The sequence below is a fragment of the Rousettus aegyptiacus genome, unplaced genomic scaffold (assembly GCF_014176215.1).
Source record: "Rousettus aegyptiacus isolate mRouAeg1 unplaced genomic scaffold, mRouAeg1.p scaffold_m13_p_1, whole genome shotgun sequence".
Lineage (NCBI taxonomy): Eukaryota > Metazoa > Chordata > Mammalia > Chiroptera > Pteropodidae > Rousettus > Rousettus aegyptiacus.
Window position 1 is genome coordinate 163,430,375 of NW_023416284.1, and position 15,948 is coordinate 163,446,322.

At 36.9% G+C, this 15,948-nt stretch overlaps 1 protein-coding gene across 10 annotated transcripts in view; it reads right to left on the bottom strand.

The window, feature by feature from the left end:
* The window catches only part of AHI1 (Abelson helper integration site 1), a 163,614-nt gene that overhangs the window by 24,999 nt on the left and 122,667 nt on the right, over positions 1–15,948 (bottom strand). For 7 of the 10 annotated variants that reach the window (XM_036221956.1, XM_036221955.1, XM_036221952.1 and 4 more), the window contains 2 exons: positions 12,228–12,390; positions 8,809–8,906 (listed from right to left, as the gene is read on the bottom strand). The exons of 1 other annotated variant lie outside the window; for it this stretch is intronic. In XM_036221956.1, coding sequence (XP_036077849.1) covers positions 8,809–8,906; positions 12,228–12,390 — 261 coding nt within the window. Of the gene's footprint in view, positions 1–308; positions 5,590–8,808; positions 8,907–12,227; positions 12,391–12,730; positions 12,766–15,948 lie in introns of those variants that run through there. 2 more of the 10 variants (XM_036221954.1, XM_036221958.1) reach the window with 2 other exon arrangements.

Consider the following 15,948-nt stretch of genomic DNA (forward strand, 5'->3'; position numbering starts at 1 on the left):
GGGCAATATGTAGCCTTCATGATCTTGGTCCATGAATGTTTTTCTACAGTTATTTTGGAAACAGTAGTGCTTTCTAGTCAGTGACTCTACAAGCTGGCATAACATAAGCAGAGAGCATTTTCTCACAAGGAGATGTCAATCTCCGGAGACATTCTATCTTCTTTGTGTCAGACACACAGTGTGTAAGAGGTTGCTGCTTAAACACAGCCACAGTAATGAGAAAGCAGAAATAGGGGCAAAAACAAAGAAAAGACTCATTAAGAATAAGAAGGTTCAGTAAAAAAGTGATAAAAGCATATTTGTTCCGATATGTTGAAAGAGATCTTTTATTGTATAGTTTGTGTGAATAAAAGAGACATTTAAATTTTAAAAAAGTTCTTCATTTTTTATGTCAACTAAAGGAGAACCACATTAAAGTTAGAGGCCATTACGACCGTATTATTGTGACAGTTAAGTAATAACAAGAATATTAGCATACACTTAATTTTCCATGGTTTATATAAAGAGTAGCATATAGTTAATTTATCAAGCAAAGGAAATAAATAGCAGTCAAGAGATATCTAAATTTAATTAAGATACATTTTACATAAACTCATCATGTTGAGCCTCAGATAGCTGGCTGGATACATCTTTATGTAAAATTGTTTTTAAGTAGGGTAATCTATACATCATTACTACTACTCATATATTTGCCAGTAATGGAATAATGAAAACAAGATTTTGTTAGCAGGATCTTAGAATAAGAAAAATTGTAATTTAAGGAAAAACACACATATCCACACACAATATTATATATTATATATTTTTTGATTAAAATAGAATAGTTTTCAATTGGGGGTGGGGTGGTACTTTTGACTCATAGGGGAATTTTGGCAATGTCTGGAAGATACTTTTGATTATTATAACTGGAGCGGGGGGTGGTTAGTGCTTCTGGCATTGGGTAGAGAGGGGATAGGAATGTTGCTAAATGTCCTATTATGTCAATGTATTCCCCCTAAACAAAAAATTACCTAGCCCTAGAAAAAAGAGAAACCTTGAGAAACCTTGGCATGCTTGACAGAACAGAGGACAGCAGAGTTTGGGTATCAGAGAACTTCCAAAAAAATGTCATGCTGGTTGTCAAGACAGAAGACAGGGTGATTGATGATAATCAATTCTGCCACTATCTAGAGGACACATTACTACTGGGAATGATGAGAGGGAACCTCTCCCAATAACATCTTTCACAATTTAGATTTGTAATAGATTATTAGAGGAATGTTACCCATATTTAGGATAATCTTTGAAAATATAATCATGAACCACAAACACCATATTATTCTATCAAACAATTCTTAAAGTCACTGTCAGAGAAAGTAATACTGGGCCAAGGAGGACACTGGTTTGACCCAGTACAACACTTATTTTATACTTTTATGTATACTCTTTATTCAAAGATTAAAATCTATACTTGCCTTCTCAGAGTTATGAAGGAATGTCCTACGAATACTTACCAATGGTTTATTGGAACAACTATGAACTCTTTTGGAGTTTATATTATTCTCTAAACTGAATTTTCATGGAAGATTTGTATAAGAAAATGAAATGTGATAGAGCCTGGGCTCAGAGACTCAAATCAGCTGAACGATTAGTGGGTTGCTAAAATGGAAACCAATCTCACTCATGTTATTTTGTGTAAATTTTAAGTAGTGTGAGTTAGGAAGACATTGAGGAAATGATGCATTCCCCAAACCTAGTTTTACAGTAGAGGCTACATACAGAGGGATTCTCTCACAGCCTATTTATTTCAGGGCTACTGGCAGTTATCTAGGTCTTGGCCTCAGGTTAGATAAACTGAGAAGACAGGCAGCCTGTGGAGTCTCACCTTTTGAGGGTTTGAGGGTCCTGGAAACATGGAGGAGAATTGCCCAAAGTAGCAAGGAACTTAGCTGCTGAGGGGAAGAGGCAAAGCAGAGGCCGAGACACATATGTCACGTACGATGGCTGAGGCAAAGGTGTAAAAGGGGAACAAGTAGCAGAACTGGTCACCAGACCCTTAAAGTCCAGACCTCATGAGTTCCTTTCAGGGTGAGAGATTCTGTAGGCTTTCAAAGTTCCTCTGTGTACAACAATCGGTCTTTACTGTCGGGGGTGAAATCTGGGTGTGAGGTGACTTACATTGGCTTTGCTGTCACATCACTTTTTTTGTGAGACACAGATATTTTTTAAGTGTAAGTGACATTTTTTGAAATTAATATGTTTTCCTCAAAATACTTATAAGTTATTGAAACAAATTATGGGGGAAAAACATATATATCAGTATTGCTTACACTGATACTATTCATGGGACACAAATAAGTACTTTAGTTTTGCTTATAAGATTTTGAATTTGTTCTCTTCAGCTAAAGGAAGAAAACTTCCTTTAGCTTAAAGCAAATCCAAGGACAAATTAATTTTATCTATTTAATAACAAATTAGAGATAAATCAACTACATTTTCTTTGATAAACAGAATTACTAAGTAAAAAATATAATTTGATACTATTCTTTAGCAATAGGAAGGAGGCAATAATAATTATGATTGTATTTTCAATGATTTAGTGCACATTAGCTAATTTCTAGGTATTTGAAAAATCCGCTTTGCCATACCCAAAATAACCACTATCCCTTATAAATGTGTTGTTGGGCTTAACACTGTAATAAAATCGTATTATTTCTGTAGGTAAGTCTGATGAACTCCTGGTACAAGGACCAGTAAATGGAAAAGCATTTTCCTCTACATGAAGTACATGGGTACACTAAGGGGGACTTATTTATTGCCTAGTGTTTTTCTGGGAAGCTGACAGCATTACCAATGTAAAATTTGGTGCGCATTTGTGTTTGGCTGGAAGAGGAACTACCATGGAGTTATTTGATGCTTTTGGGTTCTCTGTTCTTGTTTTGGACTAGACAAGAAAGCAGCTGTTCCTGAATATAACTTGAGTCTGCACTCCGGTTTGGGAGCCAGCCCTCTTTTGAATGAACCCAGCCTGCTCTCACTGGCTCTACATGCTAAGTAAAAAACTGAAAATAATTAACTCTTGTCATGTGAAGAAATGAGCTATGCAGATATTTTTATAATTGCCTTAGAATAATAAACTAATAACTATTCTTCATTTGATGAGTTTTTAGCAAAAGACATAAGCAAAAACATCACAGTAATTTCTCCAAATTCATAGATATAATCTAACATTCCTGTGTATAATTATTATATCTGGCATTTAAAAAATAAACATACTCATTTCTTCATGTGACAAGAGTTAATTATTTTCAATGTTAAAACATTTATAGAAGGTAGAGGGTAATTTCCACTTTGGTTCATTTTTTTTTTAATAAAAAAAAGGAAACCAAGCATTCTCAGAATAACTGGTCATTTTAGTAACTTTTAAACTGTTAAAAAAAAAACCAGAATTGTCTTTGCTAATAAGATGTCCAAGATGTATTTTGAAATAAAAACATCAGAATGTTAAGTATGATCCTAGTTTCATCAAAACAAAGACTAGACAAAAATAAAGACATGTATATTTACATATGCATAGAATATTTTTAATAGAAAATGCAAGTTAGAGTGAACATGAAATTAGTAGGATGGCATTTTATTTTTCATTTACATGATTCTTTATTGGTTGAATCTGTTTAAACTATGAGTGTATACTACTTTAATAGAACAACCTAAAATAATTTTAAAATTTTTAAAAAGTAGTTTTAACAACTTTCCACCCAAATAAATGATATAGCTTAATGCATAGGGTAGCAAAAACAAAGTTTTTTAAAAAAATGTTCAAAATACAAACACAAATAAACTAAGGTTGTCAGCACTACTTTTTTAAAAAAGCTTCTGAGTTTCTTTCCTCCCTATTAGTACAGATAGTCTTTTCCCTAATAGATATAAATTTATAGCACACCATTTAATGAACAATGTTTTGCAATGATCTCGAGGAAAACAGTCTCCTACTCTCACTCCCCTGTGGCATAGCTAATTACTGATTTGTTTGCAGACCCTCTGACCCACTGTGGAGAATCACCAAGAAAAGCCTGTCTCCTCCTCCTGCAGTGGAAGAGCAAAGGCTGCCATCACCCACTAACATTTCAATGAACCAGATGAAATGTTGGAAGGGACCTGGCACATTTTGCAACAGAAACAGGTGTGTTCCACTTGGAAGAACTTAAGAAGATTTAGCAGCTGCCAAGCTATTAAAAGGTATAATTTTACTTCTTATTCTATAGTTTGAATAGAAATTATTTAGAAAGAAAGAAAACCATTGAGGGGGTTTCTTTCCTTTTTTTCCTTAAAAAGTACAGAGAATATAATTCTAAAGACTGCCACATGAATAGGGAGGGGTGCAACAAAAGGGACGTGAAAAACCGGTGTGACACAAAATGTGGCCAGCTGTGCAGGTAACAGCTGTCTGTCAGTCACTAGGTGGTGGCGCTTCTAATTAGGAGTGTCATTCTGAATGAAACTCTTAACTTTCTGGGTCTTGATTTCCTCATCTATAAAACGAAGGAATTAACTGGAATCTCTAAGGTTCCTTCTGTCACCAAATGTATAATTCCATGAACTTAAAATCCTCCTCTTCTAGTCATTTATCAGAGACAACTTTTCACGTTTTTTAAAAACATATCTCCCATATGACAATACGAATACGACTTGTATACAAAATTAAACATCTGATAGAAATTTTGGTAGGTTTATGAGCAAGATTTTGATACAATCAAACCATATGTTTTCTGATAAAGGAATTAACCTGAAGAAATTCAACTCTGCCAGGTGCTAATGAAGCGCAGTTGCACATTTCTCAAGGGCTGGCTGTTTGTGTCATGATTCAGAGTGTACCTGAGGCATTCTGATTACCGGGGGCAACAGTATCGTTTCTCAGAAACTTCTTTTTTATAAGTGTAGAACAGTCTTCATACCTTCTCCCACAGGAAAGTAAAACATGGTCTAACTATACATGCAGTACATTCCTAAGAGGAAAAATACATGTAGGAGTCTATTCTAACACATGGATTTGGATACGGTAGATAAAATCATATTCTTCAAAAGAAATCTATGCATCTTAAACTTTAAAGCCCAATTTGCGTTCCATCTCCTCCATGAGAACCTTTCTATTCTCTTGCCCAAATGGATTCTTATCCTCGGCAACTCCCTTACTTTACCTATTTTATATTTTTTAAATGTTTTACTTGCATGTTTGCGAGTTCCTTGAGATCTATTAAAATTAGGGTCTGGGTAGCAGTGAGATTTCAGCTTGAAAGATCCAGTTATATATTTAAAGATTTGGTCTACTGTGATATGAATATAAAGATGTATTTTAAGCATGAAGATCAGTCTGTGAGAGGAAAAGGCACAATAAATCAAATGAGTATCTAGAGTTAAATTAAGGCCATTATACGGTGAGGTCTTTTAAGTAGAGGAGTGGTACAGGCAGTGAGAACTAGAGAGCCCTGGAAGTAGGCCTCTATCCACAGCAACACAGGTGCATCGGGAGGGGTAAGGGGCAATGCCAACTTCACAGACGCCCACAGAGTTCCTTATACCTCCTCTGGCACAAGCAGAATTAGTTCAAGGCTATTGGACAGAAACACACAGACGCGGGAGTTAAGTAACCCCAATTTCAAAGATCAGTATGACACAACATCAGGGACACCGGTAGGCCCCTACGAGTAAAGACCGTGTCTTTCACAGCATCTCACACAGTTCTTGGCATCGACTACAAATACTGTTAGCTGTTGCAACGACTCCCTACGCCAATGTTATAAATACATTCATTGCACTAAATATCTTTAGGTTGTAAATTTACATTAGAATCTTCCTAAATTCTTAAATCTGGTGAATTCCAAACAATGGATAATATTGCACATGTGGCATTTGCCCACGATCAAATTCCTTGCCAATCCTTTCAACTGTATCCATTGTAGTTGCCATGCTGTCACAGGCAGCCATCATTCAATATCTTTGCTGTATGCGAAACTGGGTTTTACCAAGAAACCTTTTTTCCTTCAGTTCTTTGCAATAAAGACTGTCCATTCTCACATAATCCAACCATGACCATGGAGCCTGGAGTTAACACTGGCCCCTTAGCTCTCTTTTGCTGGTATTAGGCTACTGTACTTTCAAAGTTGTCCCCCTTGGGTGCCTTCACGCCCGGCTATGAGACCCTCTATCTTTGCAGCTGTTACCTTCAGACATTGTGGTCATTCCAATGGAATAGTTCTAAATGTTGGCTGCAGAGTAAATTAACCCAGAAAGTTTCTGAAACTTACTGACACTGAGGTTCCACTCCAGACCAGTTAAATAGATTTGTGGGTGTGGGGATAAGCATCGGTATTTATTTTTTAAATTTCTTAGGTGATTTCGGTGTGAAGACAAGGTTGAAATATCTGCTCTAACACAAGAATTAAGGACTTCATCACTTGGTTCAGTGTTTCCTTTACCCCAGCTCTTGCAATCATCCTGGAATTTTAATGCCCAAGAGAACAACTTGTCCAACACACAGTCCTCATTCCTTGGCCGGCTCAATTCTAATAACACATCCTTCGATTTCATTTTGACTCTTATATACAACTTTGTGAATTTATCATAACCTCAAATACTTAACTTCTAAATAGTAATTAGGCATGTTTCTAGACTTACAGGGCATAGTTACAGTTTAACTGCTTTACTGCAATGACAGTATGCCTCCATTTGGATTACTGCAATCTTGCAGAGAACCCTGCTTTCTAAGTCGGCCAGTCTTCTGATTCCACATCCTTTCCAATATGGCTGATCTTCCACAGTGTGTCACTCCAGTAACTCTCGCCAATGTTATCCAGTCTCTTATCCTCTTGGCCTTGATTACACTCACAAATCCAATTCTGTATCAAACCAAATCTGCCTTCTCCATTGCAATGTCCTAGATGCTGAGCACTACTGAACAAAAACTCCAACTGCATAGAATTATGTCCCTTACATTTTAATGGCATCCAAACGGTAGCTCCCGGAGCTCCTCAGGAATCCCTTTATATGTCTCAAATGAACTCTGCTCCTACTGTCCTTACAGGTAGGGACAACCTTACTGTTCTAATGGTCACTATTCTTCTTCCTATCTCACATCTTTTGCCCTCATATTTGACGAGAACCTTCCTTTTTGTTTTTGAGAACAAAAGGTATCCTTAACTTATGGACTTATATTTTATTAACTTATCTGCATCCTCATTCATATTTATCTGTCTCAGAGGGGTACTGCTCTAAGATCAGCACTGCTGACATTTTTGGCCACATAATCCCTTGTTGAGGTGGGCTGTCCTGTGTATTCTAGGATGTTTAGCAACATCTGTGACCTCTACTCACTAGATGCCAGTAGTATCCCTCTCCTTGCAGATATTTGCAAAATAATCCAACATCACTAATCGCTAATCACAACCAATCAATCAATCATACCCCTCCCATTCATCCCCATTAGTTTGGAATCTTATATTTTATTTTGATGGATTCCTAACTAATTTCTCTGTCCTAGGTCTAGGCTACTTATAATCCAACGGCAATGTTGCCTTAGAATGGTACTATTAAGATGAAAATATGGCCATGTCACTCCCTTGATTACCTTCTCCAGGGAATCCCCTTTGTCTGAAGGATACAACCTAAGCATCTTAGCAGAGTATACTAGGCTCTCCGTGGCCTGACTCCTGCATTTCTCTTATCCTTCTCTTCATTAGACTCTATGCTCTCTAAACATAACCACACTGTACCATAACTTATTCAAGTTATTCCCTCTGCTAGAATGTTTTTTCTCAGATCATCTACCTAGCACATACTTTTTTATCCTATAAGCCTCAGCACAAGCACGATCTCCTCTGGCAAGTCTTCCTGGACTTCCCAGGGCAGATTTAGAGGGCTTCTTCCTGTGTATTTCGAATACACTGTGCGCTTCTTCATTATAGTTCTTACCATAGTCAGTTAGAGTTGCCTACTTGCTGGTGTCTCACCCAGCAGCCTATTAGCTCAAGGGCAAGTGCTTTGCCTACTCATACTTGTTTCAGTGAAGACTAGTGGAGCACTGAGCATGGAAGTAAGCACTCAATACATATAGGCTGAATGATACATGACAGGTTCAACCGTGAAATAATCTAAATGCCAGTTCATGGAATTAAGAAGTAAAGTTATTCAGCTTAAGGGAAGAGCTAATGTCGCAGAATAAAATAAGTTTAATAAGTAATATATATGATGATACATTACTTATTAAACTTCTCTACCAAAGTACTACTAACATCAGAATATTACTGACCGGGATCTGGGGACACAGGCTTAAAAATATGACAAGTTTCTGGCCAATAATACATCCATATTCATTTTAATGTGAAAACATTTGTAATTACTAGGAAGTAAAAGGAATGCTCCAGGAAGATATGACATCCTTATTCTCTGGGCTCCAGTGACTGCCAGCATACACGTGTGCCCCTCAGGTGGTGCTCATAACAGTGTCAGCATCGGTTATAGAAACAAGCGTAGGACGGAAATAGCATCACGCTTAAAGCCGCCAGTTCTACTTTGGGTCCTTGTCCTATTACTTGGGCTGTGGCCTGGAGTCTACTTTAATCTCTCTGAGCCTTCACAGTTTCCTTATCTGGAAACTGGCTATAATAATACTTGCCTTATATATTTCATGATGTTGGTGCCAATATTACAAGACGTAATAATATAAACAAATGAAGGATATAAGCATAAAAAATAAAGTAATATTTTCCCAAGAGAGTGAAAATTAAAGTGCATATGCTATATATATATATATATATTCTTGAAAACATTTACCTTTTTAGAAGATGAAGGTTTTTCGATTTTGGTTTTTTCCTTCGGGGATAAAGGAGGGGATCGCTCCTTTACCTCTGGAGGCAGTTCTTGATACAGTGCTGGAATTGAAAAAGACATTCAAGTCATCACACTGAGAAGTACTGTTCCATGAGTGAAGAAAGCAATGATGGGGGGAGCAGATATGAAACTAAAGAAATTGATTTTCACTTCCTTGGTGTAGCAATAAGCTTCCTAGCACTTATTGTTAAGGCGACTTGTAGTCTTAGATATTAGTTATCAAAAGAGCATAACTTATGATGGAAAATTTTAATCAGCAGGATTTCAGAAACATAGAAGGTATCATCTTTACTTATTGTATCATCTTTACTTATTATGTGGTCATGCAATTATTTCATTACACATTTACCAGAAACCTGCTATGTGCATAGTTATGTGCTAGGTACTATTGGAGGAGATATAAAGTGATCAAAACAGCCTTTGCTCTCAAGGAGCTTACATGGTCAGAGACAGATATGTTCACAAGTAACTGTGATGTGAAACAGAATGTGACATTAATCCAAAGAGGGAAAATAACAAAGACAAACTATGATGTGGGGATGACAGATGCTTAATGGAAGAAGTGGTAGGTGTGCCAGATTCTGAAGAATCTGTAAGATTTTGACAGGCAGAGGTGTGGAGAAAGGATAATTTGAGAAAATGGTATGAAATAAATAAGCATGGGGCTAGGGCTATACATGCCACTGAATCTATTCACATTGCTGCATCTAAGATTCTTACAACCTAAGATTATAATCTATATACTCAAATCTCTAAACGGTGCTGGATCTAAAAAGTCAGGTGGGAATTTTAAAGGGCTGAAAAAAAAAAAAACCTATTTCAGTTAAATGACTTGGGCAACTCTAAACTGAGAGAAATTGCTAAGACACACCTGATCAAAATTCTAAGGTTATGAGATGTATTAACTGGCTTTGTGCATATATTGATTTTATTCTTGGTAAGGATGTTAAGTGTGATTAAGGGAAGCTGATCATGTTTTTCTTTCCTGTGGTTTAAGATACAAAGGGAATAAGTCCCTTACAATAATGAGGTACCAATGTCTTCTGTTGTATTGTTCTCTTGGAGGGCATGGCTCTCACCTGAATAACTGGTACAGATTCTTTTCAGATACATACTCCCTCAGATCATTTGCTTTGCATACTTGATTTCAGATAAAGATAAAGAACAATTTCTGCTACTATTTTTAGAGTAAAATATGCTGCTGACAGTTTTTCTCTAATATTAAAACTGGGCAAATGGGATTTATTAAATTCAAGAAAAAAGTAAGGTAAAAAGGAAAGAAAAATAATCCCTGATGAAGTGAGAGTTCAATCATTATATGCTCATGTCGTCTGAGGATTTTTTTCTGTTTGTTCTGGCCTTTACAAAGCTTTACATTATGCCAAAGAAAAAATCAATTATTCTGGGATGTAGTAAGGAATTACTGCAGTTGAAGGATGGTCAATACCTGAGACGATAATTTCTGCATATAATCACTAACCATCATTATAATATGCTTCAGAGACTCAGTTCGGTTATCGTGGGAGAAAAATTTTATTGAATTTTTAACCTACTATAGATCAAGTATCTATAGCCTTTCAAGATTTGCAAGCCTAAGAGGTTATTTATATAAACTATCCAGATTCTAAAGTTAAAGCACCTAATACTACCCTGCCTGGAAATACACAATCTTTTAATATTGTTAAGTTAAAAAATTTTTAAATGTTTTCATTTATATTAGGAAGAAACAATGAATTGTAATATCTAGTTAAAATGACAGATACTCTCTAGGGTGACTATGATTGTGCAGACACCTCCTGGTTTAAAAACAGAAGCCACTCCTGCTCAGCTCCAGTGGTTGATCCTCGGGGAAAGCCATCATTGGGAATGGGAGGGGAGGAGCTTAAAAATTTTTGACAATCTGGAAGTTAGAAGGACCGAACTTTTGGGAAATGACTGTGTATTAACCTGTTCTAAAATTTCTTCCTTCCATATTGCCTCAAGTTTTCCCCATTATGAATCTTCTTTGAAACATAAAATATATATCTCAGAGTTTAAGAGCTCTCAGTTATTTTCTCCTCAGAGAAACAGAATTAAAATGATGGTACAGAATTTTGTTGTATGAGGGAGAAGTGGGTCATTTTTGAGACGCTTAGCACTTTTGATGGGAGGAGTCTGCTGAAAACAGCAGGTAAACTGAGGAAGGGAGCTGCAATAAGACAGAACTCCTGAGAGACTGGAGAGGGGAGCACTGAGAAGTATCGGGGTGCAGACGAGGTGGTGTGAGGGTGCCAAAGAGAAGTCATTTCATCTGGGTTTGAGCCAGCACTCAGTATTCATGCAAGGGATTCTTCTTCCACTTCCTCTCCTTTGCTCTTAAAATTCAGAACTTAGGTTAGGAATTAATGTGCTTTTGCTTAGCTATATTTTGGGTTAAATGAGGTTTCACAGGCTAGCCTGAAAAGCAACTATTATTTATAATAATTATTTTTTTATGTAGCAACAAAAACTTAATACATATTCAAAACAGAGTGTTCTCAGGGCTTCCTATACTACATTTTAAATTGGAACTATATGATTTAGTAGTTCTGGAAGAAAACTTATAAATGACAGAGCTCAACTTCTTCACTTTATAGGAGGAAACTGAGGCATATCAGCAATAGCTGTTGAGCTAGGGTTAAAAATCAGTTTTCCTGACCCCTGGGTGTTTAGTTTTTCCTACCACACTATGAAGTTAGTTAACTGCTGAAAGGAAGCATTCTTCTGAGGAAGCATTACTATATTTCTCCCCTTTCTCTGTAGTCTTTTTTTTTCAGGTAATCTGTGTCACATTTTCACCTTTCAAGGTGAAATCTACACCTATTAGAGGCTGGTATTTAGAATTGCTTCTCCAGTTTATTTCTTTTTCCTTTTCATAAATGAGGGCTTGCTTTGAGAACGAAACAATCTATTGCAGGTAGGTAACAAGTAACAGCTAGGACTGAAGTATACAAAGTAAAAGAATGCAAGTTGGGGAAGGAGAGGTTCTCAGTGTGCCTGTCAAATGAGGAGTCACTGTGGCAAAGCAAGAGCTGACATAATCATGCATGAAGCAGGTGGCAGGGGAAACGGGCCTGCAGAAGAACACTGGTAGCTAAATGGGCCAGTCCCCCAGGATGAGAAGTCGTGAAGCAAATATCCCAGACTGTAATAGCTATCTCGTGTTCTAGAGCCTCCCCTTTTTATTTATTTATTTATTTTGCATCATGAGAATGAAAAGTGATACCCATTGGTAAACATATGCAAAAGTTACAAAGACAGTAAATTAAAGGGTAGAAAATGATAAAATCTTATACTATCAGTTATACCATATTAGTAAACCAGGAAGGGAGCATAAAACTTACTTTCACTAGCCACATGATTAGCTGGAAAATACCCTTCCTGTCCCTTTCCTAAGCTGCCATACCACCAGTCTTCATTATCTTTGAAAAACACTCCGATAATGTCTCCGCGATGGATGGTTAGTTCATCTGATCGATTCGCTGTGTAGTCATAAAGAGCCACTACCTAAGAGAGAGATAAGACCACCACAGCTTTATCACAACTGTACCACAGAGAAAACCCCCAACATTCACTTCCTCTTGCAGAAGAGCAGCTGAAACCAAAGCAGTACTTTGGTAAGTCGGAGGCGGTCTCAAGGTTTGCTAATGGGATCAGGGGTGGTGGGAACACAGCAGGAGAAGCAAGATAAAAGACTGTGGGATTGAGAAATGGTTAAGAGCATTCAATATACTAAGATTAGATTCAAAATAGCAGATGTTAATTTTTTTAAAGTAAATTACTTGTGAAGCAATTAAAAAAAGGTCACACACACACCATTCACTTTCTTAGAACTGTTTTATGCTACCTTTAGATTCCATTCTCAGTGCTAAGCAGATGCATCTGAAAAAAAAAAAATTCTTCAGAACACCAACAATTTTACAAAAAGGAAAAGCTCAATGGTACAACTCAATTACATAACTTCATGGTGATCACTTGGCGAATTGTTAAGGTCTCTTTTTTGAGATATACATCTCTACAAACACATTTCAGATATTTTATGTCAACCATCTAAATCTCCTGACTACCTTTTAAAGTACTCTGATAAGCTTACTTTTGCGAGGTAGACATTTAAGAAGAACCGCCATTTCAGTAGAGTTTTCTATGTTGTTACGGTAGTCACTATTTTTAATTTATTTTTTTCTTTTGAAAACCCCAATCAAGATGAACGGCCACACAGGCATTTACAAATCACTCACTGCACTTATTAAGGAGGCAGCCATCGGCCTGTTTTAGACGTGATGCACTGAAATATAAAGTGGGACGTGCTATGAATACTGAAGAGCAAACTACTACTTTTCTCCTACTTAAATGTGATTTGAAAAAAGACTCGTGGACATGGACAGTGGACTAGTAGTCGAGGTGGAAAGCGGTAAAAGCGTTAAATGTGTGTTGATGGAAAGAGATTTAACTATCAGTGGTGAACACACAAGGCAATATATATATATATATATATATATATGACATACTGTTGAATTGTATACTTGAAACTTACTGGCTTTTGTTGATCAATGTCACCCCAACAATTAAAAGAAATAAATGGGATTTGAAAAATTACAGGTTATATAACTACATATGTAATGGAAAATTATCATTATAGTCTTTTGCCTTCCGATGAAATACTGATTCATTCACTTAACAAGTATTACTGAATTCCTAATGTGCCTGGCACTATGCTGGGGACTAAATACATAATAATAGGATAATTCCAAGAGGAGAATTACCATTTAGGCTTTGCAGGAGAATAGAGGATAATCAGGAATTAGCCAGTTGAAGACATGAAAAGTATGTCTCAGGCAGATAGTGCTGCATGTGTGAGAGCTCAGAAAAGAGAAACCCAAAATAGTGCAAGACAGTGAGAGTTTAGGATTAAAGGCAAGGACCCAGAGAGAAGGGTGGAGGAAGCAGAGGCTACAGAAGAAAAGAAGTGGCCAGATAATGAATGTTGAAAGAGTTCAGCCTCACAATGTGGGCAACAGGAAGACAGAAGAGTTTTAAGCAGAGGATTCCATAATGGTTTATAAGACTCTTTGTGGTACCTTTCAATTAACTTATGATACAGTATTTATTTAATTGTTATGACACAGTATTTATTAACACACTACCAAGGAGATTTTAATGGATGAACCTACAATTAACTGTTGTCACTATATAGTAGGGCACAGTCGTACTGCTTAGCACAGTCTCTAAGCTACAACATGCTATGCAGGATGTTGTTTAAAGTTTACAAATCTTTTATAATTTTTAGTATGTTAATGCCAAATTACTTGTGTAAAAGTGGAATTTTAACTTTTCCTTTTGTTCTTCCTTCCCCAAACTTCTTAATTCTCTTACCTGGCACTATCACAGAAGATGACAGCTAATTAAAATGTTTTGAGTGTCTGCCATGTTCTAGGTACCACACTAGTTGTTTATCTAAGTTATTTTACTCACTCTTTATGACAATCCTGTGAGGGCATAAATTCCTATTTTAATTTTATATATGAGAAATTTGATGTGCAGAGAAATTTAATGACTTGGCTAAACTCAAGTAAACTATTAAGTGATAGAATCAAGGACCTAAACTCAGTTTTTTTTTCTTTTTTTCTTTTTTTTCCCCAAACTAAATACATTATAGGCCATGTTTATCAAGAATCAAACACGGGGAAACAGCAGCAAAGAGGAAAGGAGGAGGGAAAGGAAATCCTAATCACTTGTGAAAGATAAGACATATTTTTGGGTCGTAGTACTAAAGCAGTTGGCCGTGTTGAGAAGACCAACTATCCTTGGTTGCCTGCAGGCCCACTGTGCTCCATTCATGATGAAATCCAGGACCAAAACACTGTTTGGGGGGGTTGTTCTTGTTGTTCATCATTCTGGCTCTGGTATACTGAGACGGCATGACTTTGATGATGCTAAACAGGTATGAGGTCAATGTATGCTTATTTTTATGAAGACAGAGGTGGCTGCTAGAAGGAGAGCAAAAGATATTCAGCTTACGCAATAGAATCATCTAGGAATTCCCACATCAGGCTTATGTCCTTGTGTGGAGTACTGACAATCTGAAAGTCATCAAACTGGAGTCAGAATTTTCCATCAGGGTCTGTTGATTAAAGTGTTCCTTCAGAGGTACAGGAGTCCCAAAGACTTATATGATTCTACATTTCAATTTTTTGACTAAAGTACCCATTGACTATCCTCATTACACCATCGAATACAGCACACCAATTTCACATGGAGCTTTAGTCCTTGTAAACATAATCCGTACTGTGTCTTTGTTATGAACTGGATTTTGTGTGTCCTCCCCAAAATTCATAATTTGCAGCCCTACCCACCAATGTGACTATATTTGAAGATAAGACCTTTAAGGAGGTAATAAGGTTAAATAAGGTCATGTAGGTGGGCCCCTAATCCAACAGGGACTCGTGTCCTTATAAAAAGAGGAAGAGATACAAGGAGCACATGTGCAGAGAAAAAGGCCATGTGAGGATACAATGGGAAGGCAGCTGTCTGCATTCTGAGGAGAGGCCTCAGGAGAAACTAACGTGGCCGGCAACTTGATCTTGGCCTTTCAGCCTCTAGAACTGTGAGCAAATACAGTTCTGTTGTTTAAGCCACCTGTTCCATGGTATTTTGTTATAGCAGATCTGGCAGACAAATACAGTTAGTCCCATAACCTAATGGTGTCAGATGAATCATTATTACCAGCCCATCTTGGTACTGCAAATGGGCAATTCCTCCCTCACTCATATCTATTTTAGGTCTTTACCAGCTTACAGTACTGTGTTCTACACTATTATAAAGTTACTTCCTGATGTAGAAACAACATTCTTGTCACCAGACTCCAAAGCAATATCATTAGGAAGGTGATGGTTAGAAAGGTTACATGCCCCAAAGCTACAGAATAGTCTTTGGAACAGGTCATCGTCATGCCATTACTAAACATTTAAGTGCAAAATTGTTATACAGTGAGCAATTAGTGTGTTTCATATGCTTGGCAGTGGAATTTTGACCATCTCTTCCCATACTGAAGACACATGATAAAAG